At 41.5% G+C, this 15,582-nt stretch overlaps 1 protein-coding gene across 1 annotated transcript; it reads right to left on the bottom strand.

The window, feature by feature from the left end:
- Window positions 1-7,800: 7,800 nt before the first annotated feature.
- LOC135523487 (homeobox protein zampogna-like) lies at window positions 7,801-14,716 on the bottom strand. The gene is made up of 2 exons (XM_064950187.1): window positions 14,127-14,716; window positions 7,801-13,552 (listed from the first exon to the last, which is right to left on the bottom strand). The coding sequence occupies exons 1-2, from the start codon at window positions 14,470-14,472 to the stop codon at window positions 13,038-13,040; spliced, it is 861 nt and encodes a 286-aa protein (XP_064806259.1). The 5' UTR covers window positions 14,473-14,716; the 3' UTR covers window positions 7,801-13,037.
- Window positions 14,717-15,582: the final 866 nt, after the last annotated feature.

Below are 15,582 nucleotides of genomic sequence, written 5' to 3'. Positions count from 1 at the left end.
ATCTCCAATTCAGCTATGACTGTCTTGAAGTGGTCTAAGTGGGGAGAGGAAAACTGAAAACTACCAAAACAGGCTGATAATTCAGGCGGTGTTTTCAAACAGCTCTTACACTAATATGGCATTATTATCATTTTTACAATTTCACAATTTCACAGTATTATTAAAACATAGTGTGAAATTATAAATAAAATACACACAGAATAAAATCACATTTTTCACTGCACTGGGCCTTTAACGAACAAGTAAACGGTCAAGAAAAAGTATAATTAGGTAATACCTCTGGGTTTTGTACCAAGATCAACTGCACAACTCAAGCTCTTTCAGATCTACAAAAAAAGTGGTTGCTGTTGTTATCAGACTGAGCAAAAGTCTGTCTGTCCAGTCTAGTGCATCCTATAGTGTCTATCTACCTGATGATGCATACTTCCTCATCATCTAATGGACTCCACTCACTCACTATGGCCTTTCTAGCGATCCTGAATAACCCTGTTCTCTCCATCCCTGGGCGGGGTCACCTCGACTGACCCTCGCTATGACCCCTCCCAGTGCTTTGGGACACACACACACACACACACACACACACACACACACACACACACACATACATACATAACTGAACTGTCATTCACTGCTGTTACTTCCAGCACTATGGGTGCAAGCATAGTAGAATTTCAGGTTTAAGTAGAAGGGGAGTGACATTTCAAACTTCCGAATGACAGGAAATCAGAACAAGTTAGTTTGAGAAGGATAAATCCTTCAAACTTATTTAAAACACAATGTGTGAATTCAATCAAAGCCGCATTGAGGAAAATGTTCCTGGGTCAAAAGTGCTTGCTGGGGAGTAGCGAGTATGGAGTACAGTCAGTTTGGAATACAATCTAAAGGATATGTTTAAATCTAAATTGTTATCCAACAGCATAAAATAAAATCTCACTGCTGCCACCAATTAAGAATTAGAGGAAATTGTGTATCGTGAGAAAACATTCAATGAACCATCCATTTAGTATGTGAAATATGAAAGAAAGTCATTGTCGGGGGGAAAGTGTGGTTGTCTGTGATGGATACAACACACCCAGGGGGGAGTAAGATCTCTTATGGTTTTACTGTCAATGTTTACATTCCTACATGCAGTGATGCTATCAGCTAATAGTTTCTGGAACACAGCAGAGCAGTCCTGAGTGGGAATATTGGCCCTGTGTGTGTGTGTGTGTGTGTGTGTGTGTGTGTGTGTGTGTGTGTGTGTGTGTGTGTGTGTGTGTGTGTGTGTGTGTGTGTGTGTGTGTGTGTGTGTGTGTGTGTGTGTGTGTGTGTGTGTGTGTGTGTGTGTGTGTGTGTGTGTGAGGAGCCATAATGCGGCAGGGGAGACAGGGTCAGGGGGGAAGCAGCTCTGTCTTTTAAACAACGCTATTAACCATGACCTGTCTCCTTCCTGAGTCCTGACCCAAGTCTGCCGTGGGACAACACATTAACGCCTACAGGCATGCATGCACACGCACACACACACACGCACACACACACACACACACACACACACACACACACACACACACACACACACACACACCACCCTTTTCAGCTTTAAACAACACACACACACTCCACCTTTAGTAGACCTAGTTAAATCTCTTTGGACAGATTTACGTTGTTCCATCCTCACTCAGCATCAGTGTCATGTGAGGTTTGTAATGGAAGTATCCATTGACAGTCAGTGAGCAGTAGAAGTGCTGACAGCCATTGTATACAGATCATCTACTGCAGTTTCAAAGAGAAAATAATTACTGTTGCAAAATATTTACAGGAAATGCTAGTGTAATTACAGCTTGGGAACAGTGTGAGATCTCTGAGCCTAGCTCTTACACAAGCATTGTAGCGTAGCAGAGACTGCAGACAGTGTGTGTGTGCGTACGCACGTCCCTGCATGTGTTTTGTCTGTGTGTGTGTGTGCTGACTGGGTGGGGGTTTCATCGTATCTGTCTCCCCCTCTGTACATTTCAAAAAGCTCAGAGCTGAGCGACTGCAGCAAAGACTTTTAAGACAACAATGGATTAGTGTTTCCACTACAGATGACAAATCTATCAACTTTAAATCATTGTCATTTAATTTAGCTAAGATCAGGTACATTCTGTCCAGGCATTTTGTTAAAACAGGTTGAATATAAATCTTGCAGTTTTTTCTATACATCGACAGGACAGAACAGCTGCGCCTGGGAAGCTTAGTGGAGGGGGTGTATCTCTTTGTTAACATCAGCTAGTGCGTGACCTTTAATATTATGGCAATCGCAAGGTTCTGCTCGCCTGAATTAGAATAGCTCATGATAAGCTGTAGACCACACATGTCACCTGTACAACTAGGGTTCACTTTTACTCCACACACAGAGACGCATAGAAAGCTCTCCATAACTATATCCTCCTGATACCTGCTTAGAAGCAAAAACTCTAGAAGGAAGTACCAGTGATGCCAGCAGCATTGGGAAGTTTGGGTGAAAAGCATTCCCAGAGTAAATTGCCTGTTACTAATGCATATAACGCATACAATAATTTGGATAGAAAACACTCTGAAGTTTCCAACACTGTTAAAATAACATCTGTTATTATAACAGAACTCATATGGCAGGCAAAAACCTGAGAAATATTTAACCAGGAAGTGGGAAATCTGAGGTTTGTAGTTTTTTTAAGTGATTGCCTATCCAGTATACTGTGTCTATGAGGTCGGATTGCACTTCCCAAGGCTTCCACTAGATGTCAACAGTCTTTAGAAAGTTGTTTCAGGCTTCTATTGTGAAAGGGGAGTGAATAAGAGCTGTTTCAACAAGTGGTCAGGATGAAAGTCTTTAGTTTAGTCTCGCGCGTGGCAGTGAGCGCGAGCTCCGTTCCCTTTCCTTTCTAATGAAAACAGTATTGTCCGGTTGAAACATTATTTAATATTTATGATAAAAACACCATAAGGGTGGATTAGAAACATTGTTTGACATGTTTCTATGTACTTTAATGGAACTTTTTTGACTTTTCGTCTGGACTTTGTGAGTGTGCTTTGTGCATTTGGATTACTGGACTAAACACGCAAACAAAAAGGAGGTATTTGGACATAAAGATGAACTTTATCGAACAAAACAAACATTTATTGTTTAACATGGAGACCTGGGAGTGCCATCAGATGAAGATGATCAAAGGTAAGTGATTCATTTTAACGCTATTTCTGACTTTTGTGACACCTCTCCCTTGGTTGGAAAATGGTTGTATGGTTTTCTGTGGCTAGGCGCTGAGCTAACATAATCGCATGGTGTGCTTTCGCCATAAATACTTTTTGAAAGCGGACACTGTAACTGGATTAACAAGAAGTTTATCTTTAAAATGGTGTATAATACTTGTATGTTTGAGGAATTTTAATAATGAGATTTCTGTTGTTTGAATTTGGCGCCATGCAATTTCACTGGCTGTTGACGAGGTGGGACACTCACGTCCCGAACGCTCCCAGAGAGGTTAATATGGAAGTGGTCCGATGAAACGGATGCTAAACCACAGGACTGTTTCGCTAGCACAGGAATATGGTCCGTGGTTCATCCGATGGCATTGAGGAGTTTACCACATCAGTCACCGGCTGCATTAATAACTGCATTGATGATGTCGTCCCCACAGTGACCGTACATACATACCCCAACCAGAAGCCATGGATTACAAGCAGCCTCCGCTAGAGCTTTCGCTTTCAATGAGCCGGACGCTTGTAAGAAATCCCTCTATGCCCTCCAACAAACCATTAAACAGGCAATGTTTTAGTACAGGACCAAGATCGAATCTTACTACATTGGATCTGATGCTCGTCGTATGTGGCAGTGCTTCCAAACTATCATGGATTACAAAGGGAAACCCAGGCGTGAGCTGTGTATTAAACATATAAAACAGAAATACCTTATTTACATACAGTAATAGTTTTCTACGAGACTCGAAATTGAGCTCAGGTGCAACCTGTTTCCATTGATCATCCTTGAGATGTTTCTACAACTTGATTGGAGTCCACCTGTGGTAAATTCAATTGATTGGACCTGATTTGGAAAGGCACACACCTGTCTATAAGGTCCCACAGTTGACAGTGCATGTCAGAGCAAAAACCAAGCTATGAGGTCGAAGGAATTGTCCGTAGAGCTCCAAGACAGGAGACACAGATTTGGGGAAGGGTACCGAAACATTTATGCAGCATTGAAGGTCTCCAAGAAAACAATGGCCTCCATCATTCTTAAATGGAAGAACTTTGGAACCACCAAGACTCTTCCTCGAGCTGGCCGCCCGGCCAAACTGAGCAATCAGGCAACAAGGGCCTTGGTCAGGCAGGTGACCAATTTCCCAATGGTCCCACTGACAGAGCTCCAGAGTTCCTCTGTGGAGAATAGAGAAATTTCCAGAAGGACAACCATCTCTGCAGCACTCTACCTATCAGGCCTTTATGGTAGAGTGGTCAGACGGAAGTCACTCCTCAGTAAAAGGTACATGACAGCCAGCTTGGAGTTTTTCAAAAGGCACCTAAAGACTCTCAGGCCATGAGAAACAAGATTCTCTGGTCTGATGAAACCAAGATTGAGCTCTTTGACCTGAATCCCAAGCATCAAGTCTGGAGGAAACCTGTCACCATCCCCACGGTGAAGCATGGTGGTGGCAGCATCATGCTGTGGGGCAGAGATCCTTGACGAAAACCTGATCCAGAGCACTCAGGACCTCAGACTGTAATGAAGGTTCACCTTCCAACAGAACAATGACCCTAAGCACACAAGTCTCTGAATGTCCTTGAGTGGTCCAGACAGAGCCTGGAATCAAACCCAATCGAACATCTATGCAGAGGCCTGAAAATAGCTGTGCAGCAACGCTCCCCATCCAACCTGACAGAGCTTGAGAGGATCTGCAGAGAATAATTAGGAGAAACTCCCCAAATAAAGTTGTGCCAAGCTTGTAGCATCATACACAAGAAGACTCGATGCAGTAATCGATGCAAAAGATGCTTCAACAAAGTACTGAGTGAAGGGTCTGAATATTTGCCAAAAAATTGCTAAAATTCTAAAAACCTGTTTTTGCTTTGTCATTATGCGGTTTTGTGATGTCTTCATGGGGTATTGTAATTTCATTATGGGGTATTGTAATGTCATTATGGGGTATTGTGATGTTATTGTGGGGTTTTGCGATGTCATTATGGGGTATTGTGATGTCATTATGGGGTATTGTAATGTCATTATGGGGTATTGTAATGTCATTGTGGGGTATTGTGATGTTATTGTGGGGTATTGTGATGTTATTGTGGGGTTTTGCGATGTCATTATGGGGTATTGCAATGTCATTATGGGGTATTGTAATGTCATTATGGGGTATTGTGATGATATTGTGGGGTTTTGCGTTGTCATTATGGGGTATTGCAATGTCATTATGGGGTATTGCAATGTCATTATGGGGTATTGTGTGTAGATTGATGAGTGGGGAAAAACTATTTAATCCATTTTAAATTAATGCATTAACATAATAAAATGTGTAAAAAGCTAAGGGTTCTGAACACTTTCTGAATTCATTGTATACTGTATGTACATATCTACTTCAATGACCTTGTACCCCTGCATGAACTTGGTACTTGTACCCTGTGTATATAGCTAAGTTATCGTTACTCATTCCTCTTATTTTTCTTTCTTCTATTTTTTTCTTCTCTATTTTTTCTCTCTCTGTTGTTATGAAGGGCCAATGATTTTCACTGTTAGTCTACACCTGTTGTTTATGAAGCATGTGACGGATAACATTATGTGGACACCCCTTAAAATGTGTGGATTTGGCTATTACACCCACACCTGTTGCTGACAGGTGTATAAAGTCGAGCACATGGCCATGCAATCTTCATAGACAAACATTGGCAGTATAATGTATGATGCCAGGAGAATGCTACCTGCCTGAATGCATAGTGCCAGCTGTAAAGTTTGGAGGAGGATGAATAATGGTCTGGTGCTGTTTTTAGTGGTTCGGGCTATGCCCCTTAGTTCCAGTAAAGGGAAATCTTTACGCTACAGCATACAATGACATTCTATACAATTCCATGCTTCCAACTTTGTGGCTAGAGTTTGGAGAAGGCCCTTTCCTGTTTCAGCATGACAATGCGCCTGTACACAAAGCGAGGTCCATACAGAAATGGTTTGTCGAGATCTTTGTGGAAGAACTTCACTGGCCTGCACAGAGCCCTGACCTCAACTCCATCAAACAGCTTTGGGATGAATGGAACGCCAACTGCGAGCCAGACCTAATCGCCCAACATCAGTGCCCGACCTCACTAATGCTCCTGTGGCTGAATGGAATCAAGTCCCCACAGCAATGTTCCAACATCTAGTGGAAAGCCTTCCCAGAAGAGTGGAGGCTGTTATAGCAGCAATGTTCCAACATCTAGTGGAAAGCCTTCCCAGAAGAGTGGAGGCTGTTATAGCAGCAATGTTCCAACATCTAGTGGAAAGACTTCCCAGAAGAGTGGAGGCTGTTATAGCAGCAATGTTCCAACATCTAGTGGAAAGACTTCCCAGAAGAGTGGAGGCTGTTATAGCAGCAATGTTCCAACATCTAGTGGAAAGACTTCCCAGAAGAGTGGAGGCTGTTATAGCAGCAATGTTCCAACATCTAGTGGAAAGACTTCCCAGAAGAGTGGAGGCTGTTATAGCAGCAATGTTCCAACATCTACTGGAAAGCCTTCCCAGAAGAGTGGAGGATGTTATAGCAGCAATGTTCCAACATCTAGTGGAAAGCCTTCCCAGAAGAGTGGAGGCTGTTATAGCAGCAATGTTCCAACATCTAGTGGAAAGCCTTCCCAGAAGAGTGGAGGATGTTATAGCAGCAAAGGGGGGACAAACTTCATATTAATGCCCATGATTTTGGAATTATATGTTTGATGAGCAGGTGTCCACATACGTTTGGTCATGTAGTGTATATTTATACATAAACACAAAGTTAGATTGCTGTCCCAGGTCTTCTCTCACCTGTCCAGCACCAAAAGGAGCTGTAGGGTCTAGACCACTGATCTCTAACTTCAGTCCTGGACAGCTAGTACATGTGCAGCCTTTTGTTCCAAGGTGCGAATAGCACTAACACACCTCAACAATCCTCTAATCATGGTCTTCAGTTGGGAGTTGGGACCATGACCAGGATCAGGTATGTTAGTGCTGGCTGGAACCAAAACCTGCACACCCATTAGGTCTCCAAGACCGGAGATCAACCGAAAAGCAAGTACTCTCCTGTGCCATAGTGGTCCAGACATCTTGTATTTTTTACACTATGCTTACAGGGACCCTACAATAATAATAATAATTTAATAATACATGCCATTTAACTGACGAGCTCTTGTCTTCAATGTGTTTTAGCCACATAAATATAGCTACCCAGAGATATGATCTTTGTCTTTAACATTCCAAGTTGACAAGGATGTTGTCAATTCTGTCATGATAACTCTAGTCACCCATGTTACTAGTCACATGAATGTAACCTCCCTGGAAATGTCAGTAGATAATAATGATGGATGGGCTCGTTAGTCATGGTTCGTCAGTCACAAGGAGTTGTGTTATCTCTTTTTCCGAGAACCATGTGTGTGCAATGCCAGCCACATGCGATAGCTTAGAGTGATTAGTCTGATCTGAGAGAGATGAATGAAGCTTGGGCAGCTGTCAGTCACGTCCAAGGAGAAACTCTGTCTGACAAACAGGTTGGAGGCCTAGGTGGTGTGTAACGTGTAGGTAGGCAGACATGGTGTTGGAGTCTTTCACTACAGCTGCAATACTACCACTACGATAATGCATTGGAATATTAATGATGAATACTTTATTTATGTGGTTAGGGAGAAAAAAACGTGTCAAATAGTACTGATATAGCACCTAACTAAGTGATGCCACGGCAGCCATTTTGTGCCCCATTTTTGACCACACATCAGCTACGAGAGAAGTGAATCGTGTTCTACTCAAGTAGCAGACATAGCATGAGGTGTGAGAAGCACTCTAAAACCTGACTAAACTGGATAACTGCCAACTCAGGAAATCTGTGTTTGTTTCAGGCTTTTTAATGCAAACCTCTAAATGTGCATTGAAAATGCAATAATTTAGCCTACAGCCCATGCACTCATCAATTATGTTATGAGAGTGATACAAAACCCTATGTAGAGTTTGTATATATATATATATATTATTAAGGATCCCCATTAGATGCTGCCAAGGCAGCAGCTAAACTTCCTGGGTTCCAATAAACTTAAGGCAGTTCTATACAATTGTAAAAACATTACAATACATTTCACAAGAGATTTCTCAGCACATTAAGTATATACCCTCAGACCACTACTCTACTACCACATATCTACAACACAAAATCCATGTGTACGTGTGTGTAGTGGGTATGTTATCGTGTGTGTGTGTGTGTGTGTGTGTGTGTGTGTGTGTGTGTGTGTGTGTGTGTGTGTGTGTGTGTGTGTGTGTGTGTGTGTGTGTGTGTGTACATGCTTTACAAAGTTCCCATTTTGAATTGGCCTAATGTCGCTTTCAGCATTCCTCATTCCATTTTCTCTCCCCCACCAGATATTCCATTGCCACTTAACTCCATCCAACATAGATATTTATATTTGGTTAAACTGCAGCAGCTAACTCCTAGGCAGGGTATTTTACAGTGAGGTGAGGGTTTAGTCTGCACAGTCTTTTCAGCATAGCATGATGATAAATGTGGTTCTGTCCTGAGGAGAGGCTGTATGGTGCAACATCAACTTGCTCCATCTGACTCAAGCATCTGGGCCAGAGCAAGGGATTCACAACAGCAGTAAACACATTCATAACCATAGAATTTAAGGATTAATGGTATGGGATGGTGTTTATCAAATTAAACAGCACTCTATATGGCTACACACCCAAAATTAGCATGACAATTCAATGAAGTTTTCACTTATGGGTAGAGGGGTCTTTGTTATTTTATTGTAACTATTTATTTATTATTATACAGTGCCTTTGGAAAGTATTCAGACCCCTTGACTTTTTCCACATTTTATTACGTTATTTTAAAATTCATAAAATATTTTTTTTTCTTCATCAATCAACACACAATACCCCATAATGACAAAGCAAAAACAGGTTTTTAGACATTTTTGCGAATTTTATAAAAATAAAAGCTGAAATATTACATTTACATAAGTATTCAGACCCTTTACTTACTTTGTTGAAGTACCTTTGGCAGTGATTACAGCTGTGAGTCTGTAATGCTAAAAACTTGGCACACCTTTATTTGGAGAGTTCCTCCTATTCTTCTCTGCAGACCTCCAGCTCTGTCAGGTTTGATGTGGAGCATCGCTGCACAGATATTTTCAGGTCTCTACAGAAATGTTTGATTGGGTTCAAGTCCAGGCTCTGGCTGGGTCACTAAAGGACATTCAGAGACTTGTCCCAAAGCCACTCCTACATTGTCTTGGCTGTGTGATTAGGGTCATTGTCCTGTTGGAAGAAAAATGTTAGCCCAGATCTGAGGTCCTGAGCGCTATGGAGCAGATTTTTATCAAGGACCTCTCTGTCCTTTGCTCCGTTAATCTTTGCCTCGATCCTAACTAGTCTCCCAGTCCCTGCCGCTGAAAAGCATCCCCACAGTATGATGCTGCCACCACTATGCTTAACCGTAAGGATGGTGCCAGGTTTCTACCAGACACAATGATTGACATTCAGGCCAAAGAGTTCAATCTTGGTTTCATCAGACCAGAGAATCTTGTTTCTCATGGTCTGAGAGTCTTTAGGTGCCTTTTGGCAAACTCCAAGTGGGCTGTCATGTGCCATTTACTGAGAAGTTGCTTCCGTCTGGCCACTCTACCATAAAGGCCTGATTGGTAGAGTTATGCAGAGATGGTTTTCTTTCTGGAAGGTTCTCCATTCTCCCCATAGGAACCTTAGAGCTCTGTCAGAGTGACCATGAGGTTCTTGGTCACCTCGCTGACCAAGGCCCTTCTCCCCCGATTGCTCAGTTTGGCCCGGGCCGGCTTGCTCTAGGAAAAGTCTTGGTGGTTCCAAACATCTTGCATTTAAGAATGATGGAGGCCACTGTCTTCTTGGGGGCCTTCAATGCTGCAGATATTTTTTGGTACCCTTCCCCAGATCTGTGCCTTGACATAATCCGGTCTCAAAGCTCTACAGACAATTCCTTCGACCTCATGTCTTGGTTTTTGCTCTGACATGCACTATCAACTGTGGGACTTTGTATAGACAGGTGTGTGCCTTTCCAAATCATGCCCAGTCAATTTAATTTACCACAGGTGGACTCCAATCAAGTTGTAGAAACATCTCAAGGATGATCAATGGAAACAGGATGCACTTGAGCTCAATTTCAAGTCTCATAGCAAAGGGTCTGAATACTTATGTAAAAAAGGTATTTCTGTTTTTAATTTTTAATACATTTGCAAAAATGTCTGAAAACCTCTTTTCGCTTTGTCATTATGGGGTATCATACTGTGGGAATGATTTCATTGGCAGGGACTGGAGACTAGTCAGGATCCAGGGAAAGATGAACAGAGCAAAGTACAGAGAGAGATCCTTGATGAAAACCTGCTCCAGAGCGCTCAGGACCTCAGACTGGGGTGAAGGTTCCCCTTCCAACGGGAGAACGACCCTAAACACACAGCCAAGACAACGCAGGAGTCTGTTTTTTTTATTTTATACATTTAAAAAAAAAATCTAAAAACCTGTATTTGCTTTGCCATTATGGGGTATTGTGTGTAGATTGATGAGAGACGTTTTTTTTTTTTGTAAAGCTGTAATGTAACAAAATGTGGTATAAGTCAAGGGGTCTGAATACTTGAATTCACTGTACATGGTGTTTTTCAGTCAAAACTATTATACAACATTTAAATCCACCCCTCAACTACTCTTAGACCATCCCCCTCTCCTTTCTGTACACTGCCCACTCATGATTTCCATGTGACATATATTTTTCAACTGTGCAGTGATGTTTCACATAAATTCTGAACCTGTCTAATCGCATAGTATCTACAGATTGCGAGTTAAAAATACATATTTGTACTAAAAGTATTATTATATTGTTGATTGATTGACTATGGCTTTCCAAATCTCCCAACTCTGCTATTTGTTATGTTATTTTAAGATTAGTGTTGTGATTTTTTAGCCATTCGGGAACATGTGACCAGAAACCATAGGGGGCTATTTTACTTGTTATTTTATTTGACCTCTCAGACTCATACAGCTGCAGAACTAGCTTAAAATCAAATCAAATCTAAATGTATTTGTCACATGCTCCGCATACAACACGTGTTGTATATTGTGATTGGCACTGGATAAGAGCGTCTGATAAATGACTAAAACGTAAAATGTAAACATGTGTGCTTAACACGTTTTGCCTTTCGTGTATATTTCACGTTTTAAATTCCTGAACATTTACACGTTTTTTTATTTAACTTTTTTTATCAAGGTGTATTAGGTCAGGATTAAAGTTAGTAAATGTAGCCTATGTTTAGGGTGGTTTGCATTTTTGCTACTCAAATTGTACATTTGAATATGTATCTAAATGATGAACAATTATGATTTTATTACGATTGGTTGTATCTGTATTATCAATTAGTGAATAGGGAAATATATCCGTATAGGAATTACAGGTAGGCCTATAAGCCTACTATTAATATGACATTGATTTACCATTCAACCACGGTCACTATTTATGGTCCATAATGTCAATACTATCAGAGATCTGTTTGGAAAATCCCTTGGAGAAGGTAGAAGCCATATTTGCACACTTGAACCACAAAACAAATCGGGGCAGTGTAAGCAGCAGGTACCGTATTTACATGAATTATTTTGGCTCAACATTTTGAAAACGTGAAATCTTCTAGAATTTAAATTAATAAAATATAAACTTGCCTAATTAGATAGTTCATAATAAATTACATTTACATTCTAAGCCTCATATTCAATTATAAAAGTTGATTATTTTCAAACCAGCATTTTTAGATTGTCTGTTGTTAGATGTCGTTACTTTAACTTGTAGGCTTCAGGCTTCAAGATTTCGACCATAATATTAACATCTATATTCACACTCATCACGTCCTCATCGGTGCAAAGTCTTTTGGATCATCTTGTTGAGGGCTACACATTTCTGTCCTTGTGGGTTCAATGTTTAACAGGCACGAATATAATACCTCGATATCCATGTTTTTTGCTGATTCGAATTTCATAATGAAGATGGCTGTTGGCTTGAATCGGAGAAAAACAACTTTAGTTTACCAGGATATTTGTTATAACGAATCTACTGCATGTATCCGAATGTGAAAAGTTATTTTAAAGTTCAAGGCTTAGATCGAAAATTCTGTCAAAAGTGTATTAACATTTTAGAAATGTAAATTGGTTTTCATTTCGATTTTAGCACTTGATATTAGCCTATATTGTTTCATAATCCTTAATCCTACATTCCTCCTGTTTTATAATAAGAGTTATATTTTTTTGTGTGTGTAAATAAATTAAATGAGGATATTTTTTATTTTAATTTTACTTTTATTTAACTAGGCAAGTCCGTTAAGAAAAAAATCTTATTTTCAATGAAGGCCTAGGAACAGTGGGTTAACTGCCTGTTCAGGGGCAGGACGACAGATTTGTACCTTGTCAGCTCGGGGGTTTGAACTTGCAACCTTTCGGTTTTCTAGTCCAACGCTCTAACCACTAGAATTCCCAAATTGTTTTAAAGCTTTATTGAGTTATTATTTGTCTATACATTCCTGCGTAATAATTTCAATATTATTATCTAGGCCTTCTACGTTATTCAGGACGTGTATTTCATTTATCTGTATCCTCAATGTTGTCTGAGGGATGTCGATAGGATTGTCCTTGCAGGTGTAGGCTACAGCATCAAAAAGGCTCACTGTGGGTCGAAATGATCTTACTCTCCACGAGAGAATAAAGAAAGTATTTACACAGAAACGCATGTAGAAATGTCGACCCAGTGTCGTTGTCTTCTTCTAGTAGGCCTAAATCCATAAAGTTAATTAATGTCATGTTTTTGAGGCCTGGCTACGCCATTGTGTCAATGCATGCCCCCACAAAGTGCATTGCTAGAGAGCCATGGCTGGAAGCAGTACATGTAGGGGTAGTATCCATATTGGTAGGCCGGGTAGAGAGGCATAGCTGGCGGACTGGACAGGTCATCCTCACCGTACTGTCTTTGATCGTCTCGAACCAGGACCTTCACCGCCACTTTCTTAGCTAGTGTGGCTGGTGTAGAGTAGTTACGGGAGGCTAGTTCGGCCGCCATCTGCCGCCGTTTGGTCTTATATCTCCGGTTCTGGAACCAGATTTTCACCTGGGTTTCCGTGAGCTTCAGGGCGCCCGCCAGGCCCGCCCGTTCAGGACCAGACAGGTAGCGCTGCACGTTAAACCGGCGCTCTAGCTCGTAGATCTGCGCGTGGGAGAAGGCCGCACGGGAGCGCTTCTTGTTACCAGATATGGGTTGGCCTACGGTGCTGTAACTACTTTCCCTCTCCTCCTCTTCCTCCCTCTGTTTGTCTTGATCCAGACTGGGTAGTTGTTTGTTGTTTATGTCTGTATTGGAGGAAAAATGCCTTGTTGTTATTTGGCAAACAGGCGACCTCTTTATGCTTCAAATACCAACAACGTATGCTCGTCAATGTCGCTCCAACACAGCGTGTTTCCACATTACGTCTTTCTGGTAAACATGTCCACAATTACTTACACTGATGTTTATTACTCAATAAATTACAAGTTCAAAGCCAGTAAGTAGGGTTATAATTTTACTCGTAATCATGTGATTATTAAGCACGATTCCTATTATATACAGCCTATTTCGTCGGTGGTTTTAAAATACAAATCGAAAGCCATATCAAATGTAGGCCTGGAAATAACCAAACAGAACGGACATTTTTCACTATATATGGAATTTAGTTTGTTCAAAGCATAATTTATTCTGTTCACTGTCGGCCGACATAGACAGTTTGCTCACTGTTTATGACTATGGTTTTATGAGACAAAGCGTTATAGTCTACAGTAGCCTATTGATCAGCATAATCGCATTCCATCAACAAACCTATGTCATGATTGCATTTAGATTCCTGGTCGATATCAATAATCTTATAAACAGACTGAGACGGTGACGTACCTTTTCTGCATGACATGTATTCCGTCTCTTCTCCAGTGGACTCTTCACTACCGGCCTCAGACGTGGGGTTCCTGATGTCGCCCAAACCGGGAGAGGAACGAATATTTCCTTGGCGGATGTGTATCATCTCCATCTCATCCCGTTTGTGTTCCTCACTGCAGTCCGACGTGGATGAACCGGGGCCCCTCGAGGTCCCATCTCTGCTCTCGGTTGGCTGATCCTGGTTTATGGTGGCCAGTTTTAACGCGCATAGATCTGTCAGATCCCGTGAAATTTGAATGTTGTCTCGTGTGTCACCCCGGGTGAGGATGTCGTTGATGGAGAAAGAGGGGCGGCCCAGCGCCATGATGACATTTACGCAAAACCAACTTTTATCACAACGCAAGTTTTATTAGGATATTCTCTCAACCCACTCTCGAAAGTAGTGCGGCCCGCAGATACAGAACCCCTCAACAATGAAAACTCTCCAGGTATTGATTGGGTTGTCCCCTCTGCTCTTTTCTCTCGATCTTCTCCTGATGTAATTTAATTGCGGTGAAACAGCCTCTGGTCTAATCAACAGCGGATGTGTCAGTATATGTCATGTCTGCTTTACAACTCTCACTACTGCCAGTGAAGCCTGCGCTGATTGGCTGTGTGAGCTGATGATCCCCGCCCTGGACCGCCTTGCCGGGTAAAGTCTATCCCTCAAGCGCTTGACTTTAATTGATGACGGAGAGATAAACTGGCTACTTGGGCGTCATTTGGAGACCAGGAGCAAAAGCCTGTAGTGATTGTATAAGTGTTATGGACTATGATGGATGGAGGTAGCACAAATTCAGCCTTTTTAAAACGTTTGTTTGAGTTTGACACTGTTGTTAGGAATGAGGAAAACTTAGTGACCCTCAGGCAGTTAGGGGAACGGTCTGTTGTTATGTGAAGGGATTTTGTTGGGGGCAATATGTGAAGGGCTATTGCAAGATCTAAGAACATTGTATTTGTGTACTGTATGGCTCTTATCTGGTTTTAATGTGTTTTGAAGGATCAATAACTATTGATGTGGAGACTGTCGTACGCTATAGCCTCACCGCCTCTGGCCTCTTAGGCTATCCTACTCACTATAGGAAGTCCATGGGCCTACGCATTTCAAGATTAGTCTACATTCATTTGTTTGGTAAAGAGGGTGACATGAAAACAGTATTTTATTTATCTTAGTCCACTGGGAGACTCTGTCCATTTAGTTTTAATTTTACCTTTATTTAACTAGGCAAGTCAGTTAAGAACACATTCTTATTTTCAATGACGGCCTGGGAACAATGGGTTAACTGTCTGTTCAGGGGCAGAACGACAGATTTGTACCTTGTCAGCTCGGGGGTTTGAACTCGCAACCTTCCGGTTACTAGTCCAACGCTCTAACCACTAGGCTACCCTGCTGCCGCAAGTTGTAAGTAATAACAAAAAGTTACGTTCATAGAAG

The sequence above is a fragment of the Oncorhynchus masou genome, chromosome 31, assembly GCF_036934945.1.
Source record: "Oncorhynchus masou masou isolate Uvic2021 chromosome 31, UVic_Omas_1.1, whole genome shotgun sequence".
NCBI lineage: Eukaryota > Metazoa > Chordata > Actinopteri > Salmoniformes > Salmonidae > Oncorhynchus > Oncorhynchus masou.
The sequence above is the reverse complement of the archived record's forward strand: the minus strand, read 5'-3'. Positions and strand labels throughout refer to the sequence as shown.

What these genes read in the sequence shown, in the direction of transcription:
- LOC135523487 (XM_064950187.1), bottom strand. Translation starts at nt 14,472, where the DNA reads ATGGCGCTGGGCCGCCCCTCTTTCTCCATCAACGACATCCTCACCCGG. An exon ending in ATACATGTCATGCAGAAAAG is followed by an intron (nt 13,553 to 14,126) that starts GTACGTCACCGT and finishes CCTCCAATACAG; the next exon opens with ACATAAACAACAAACAACTA.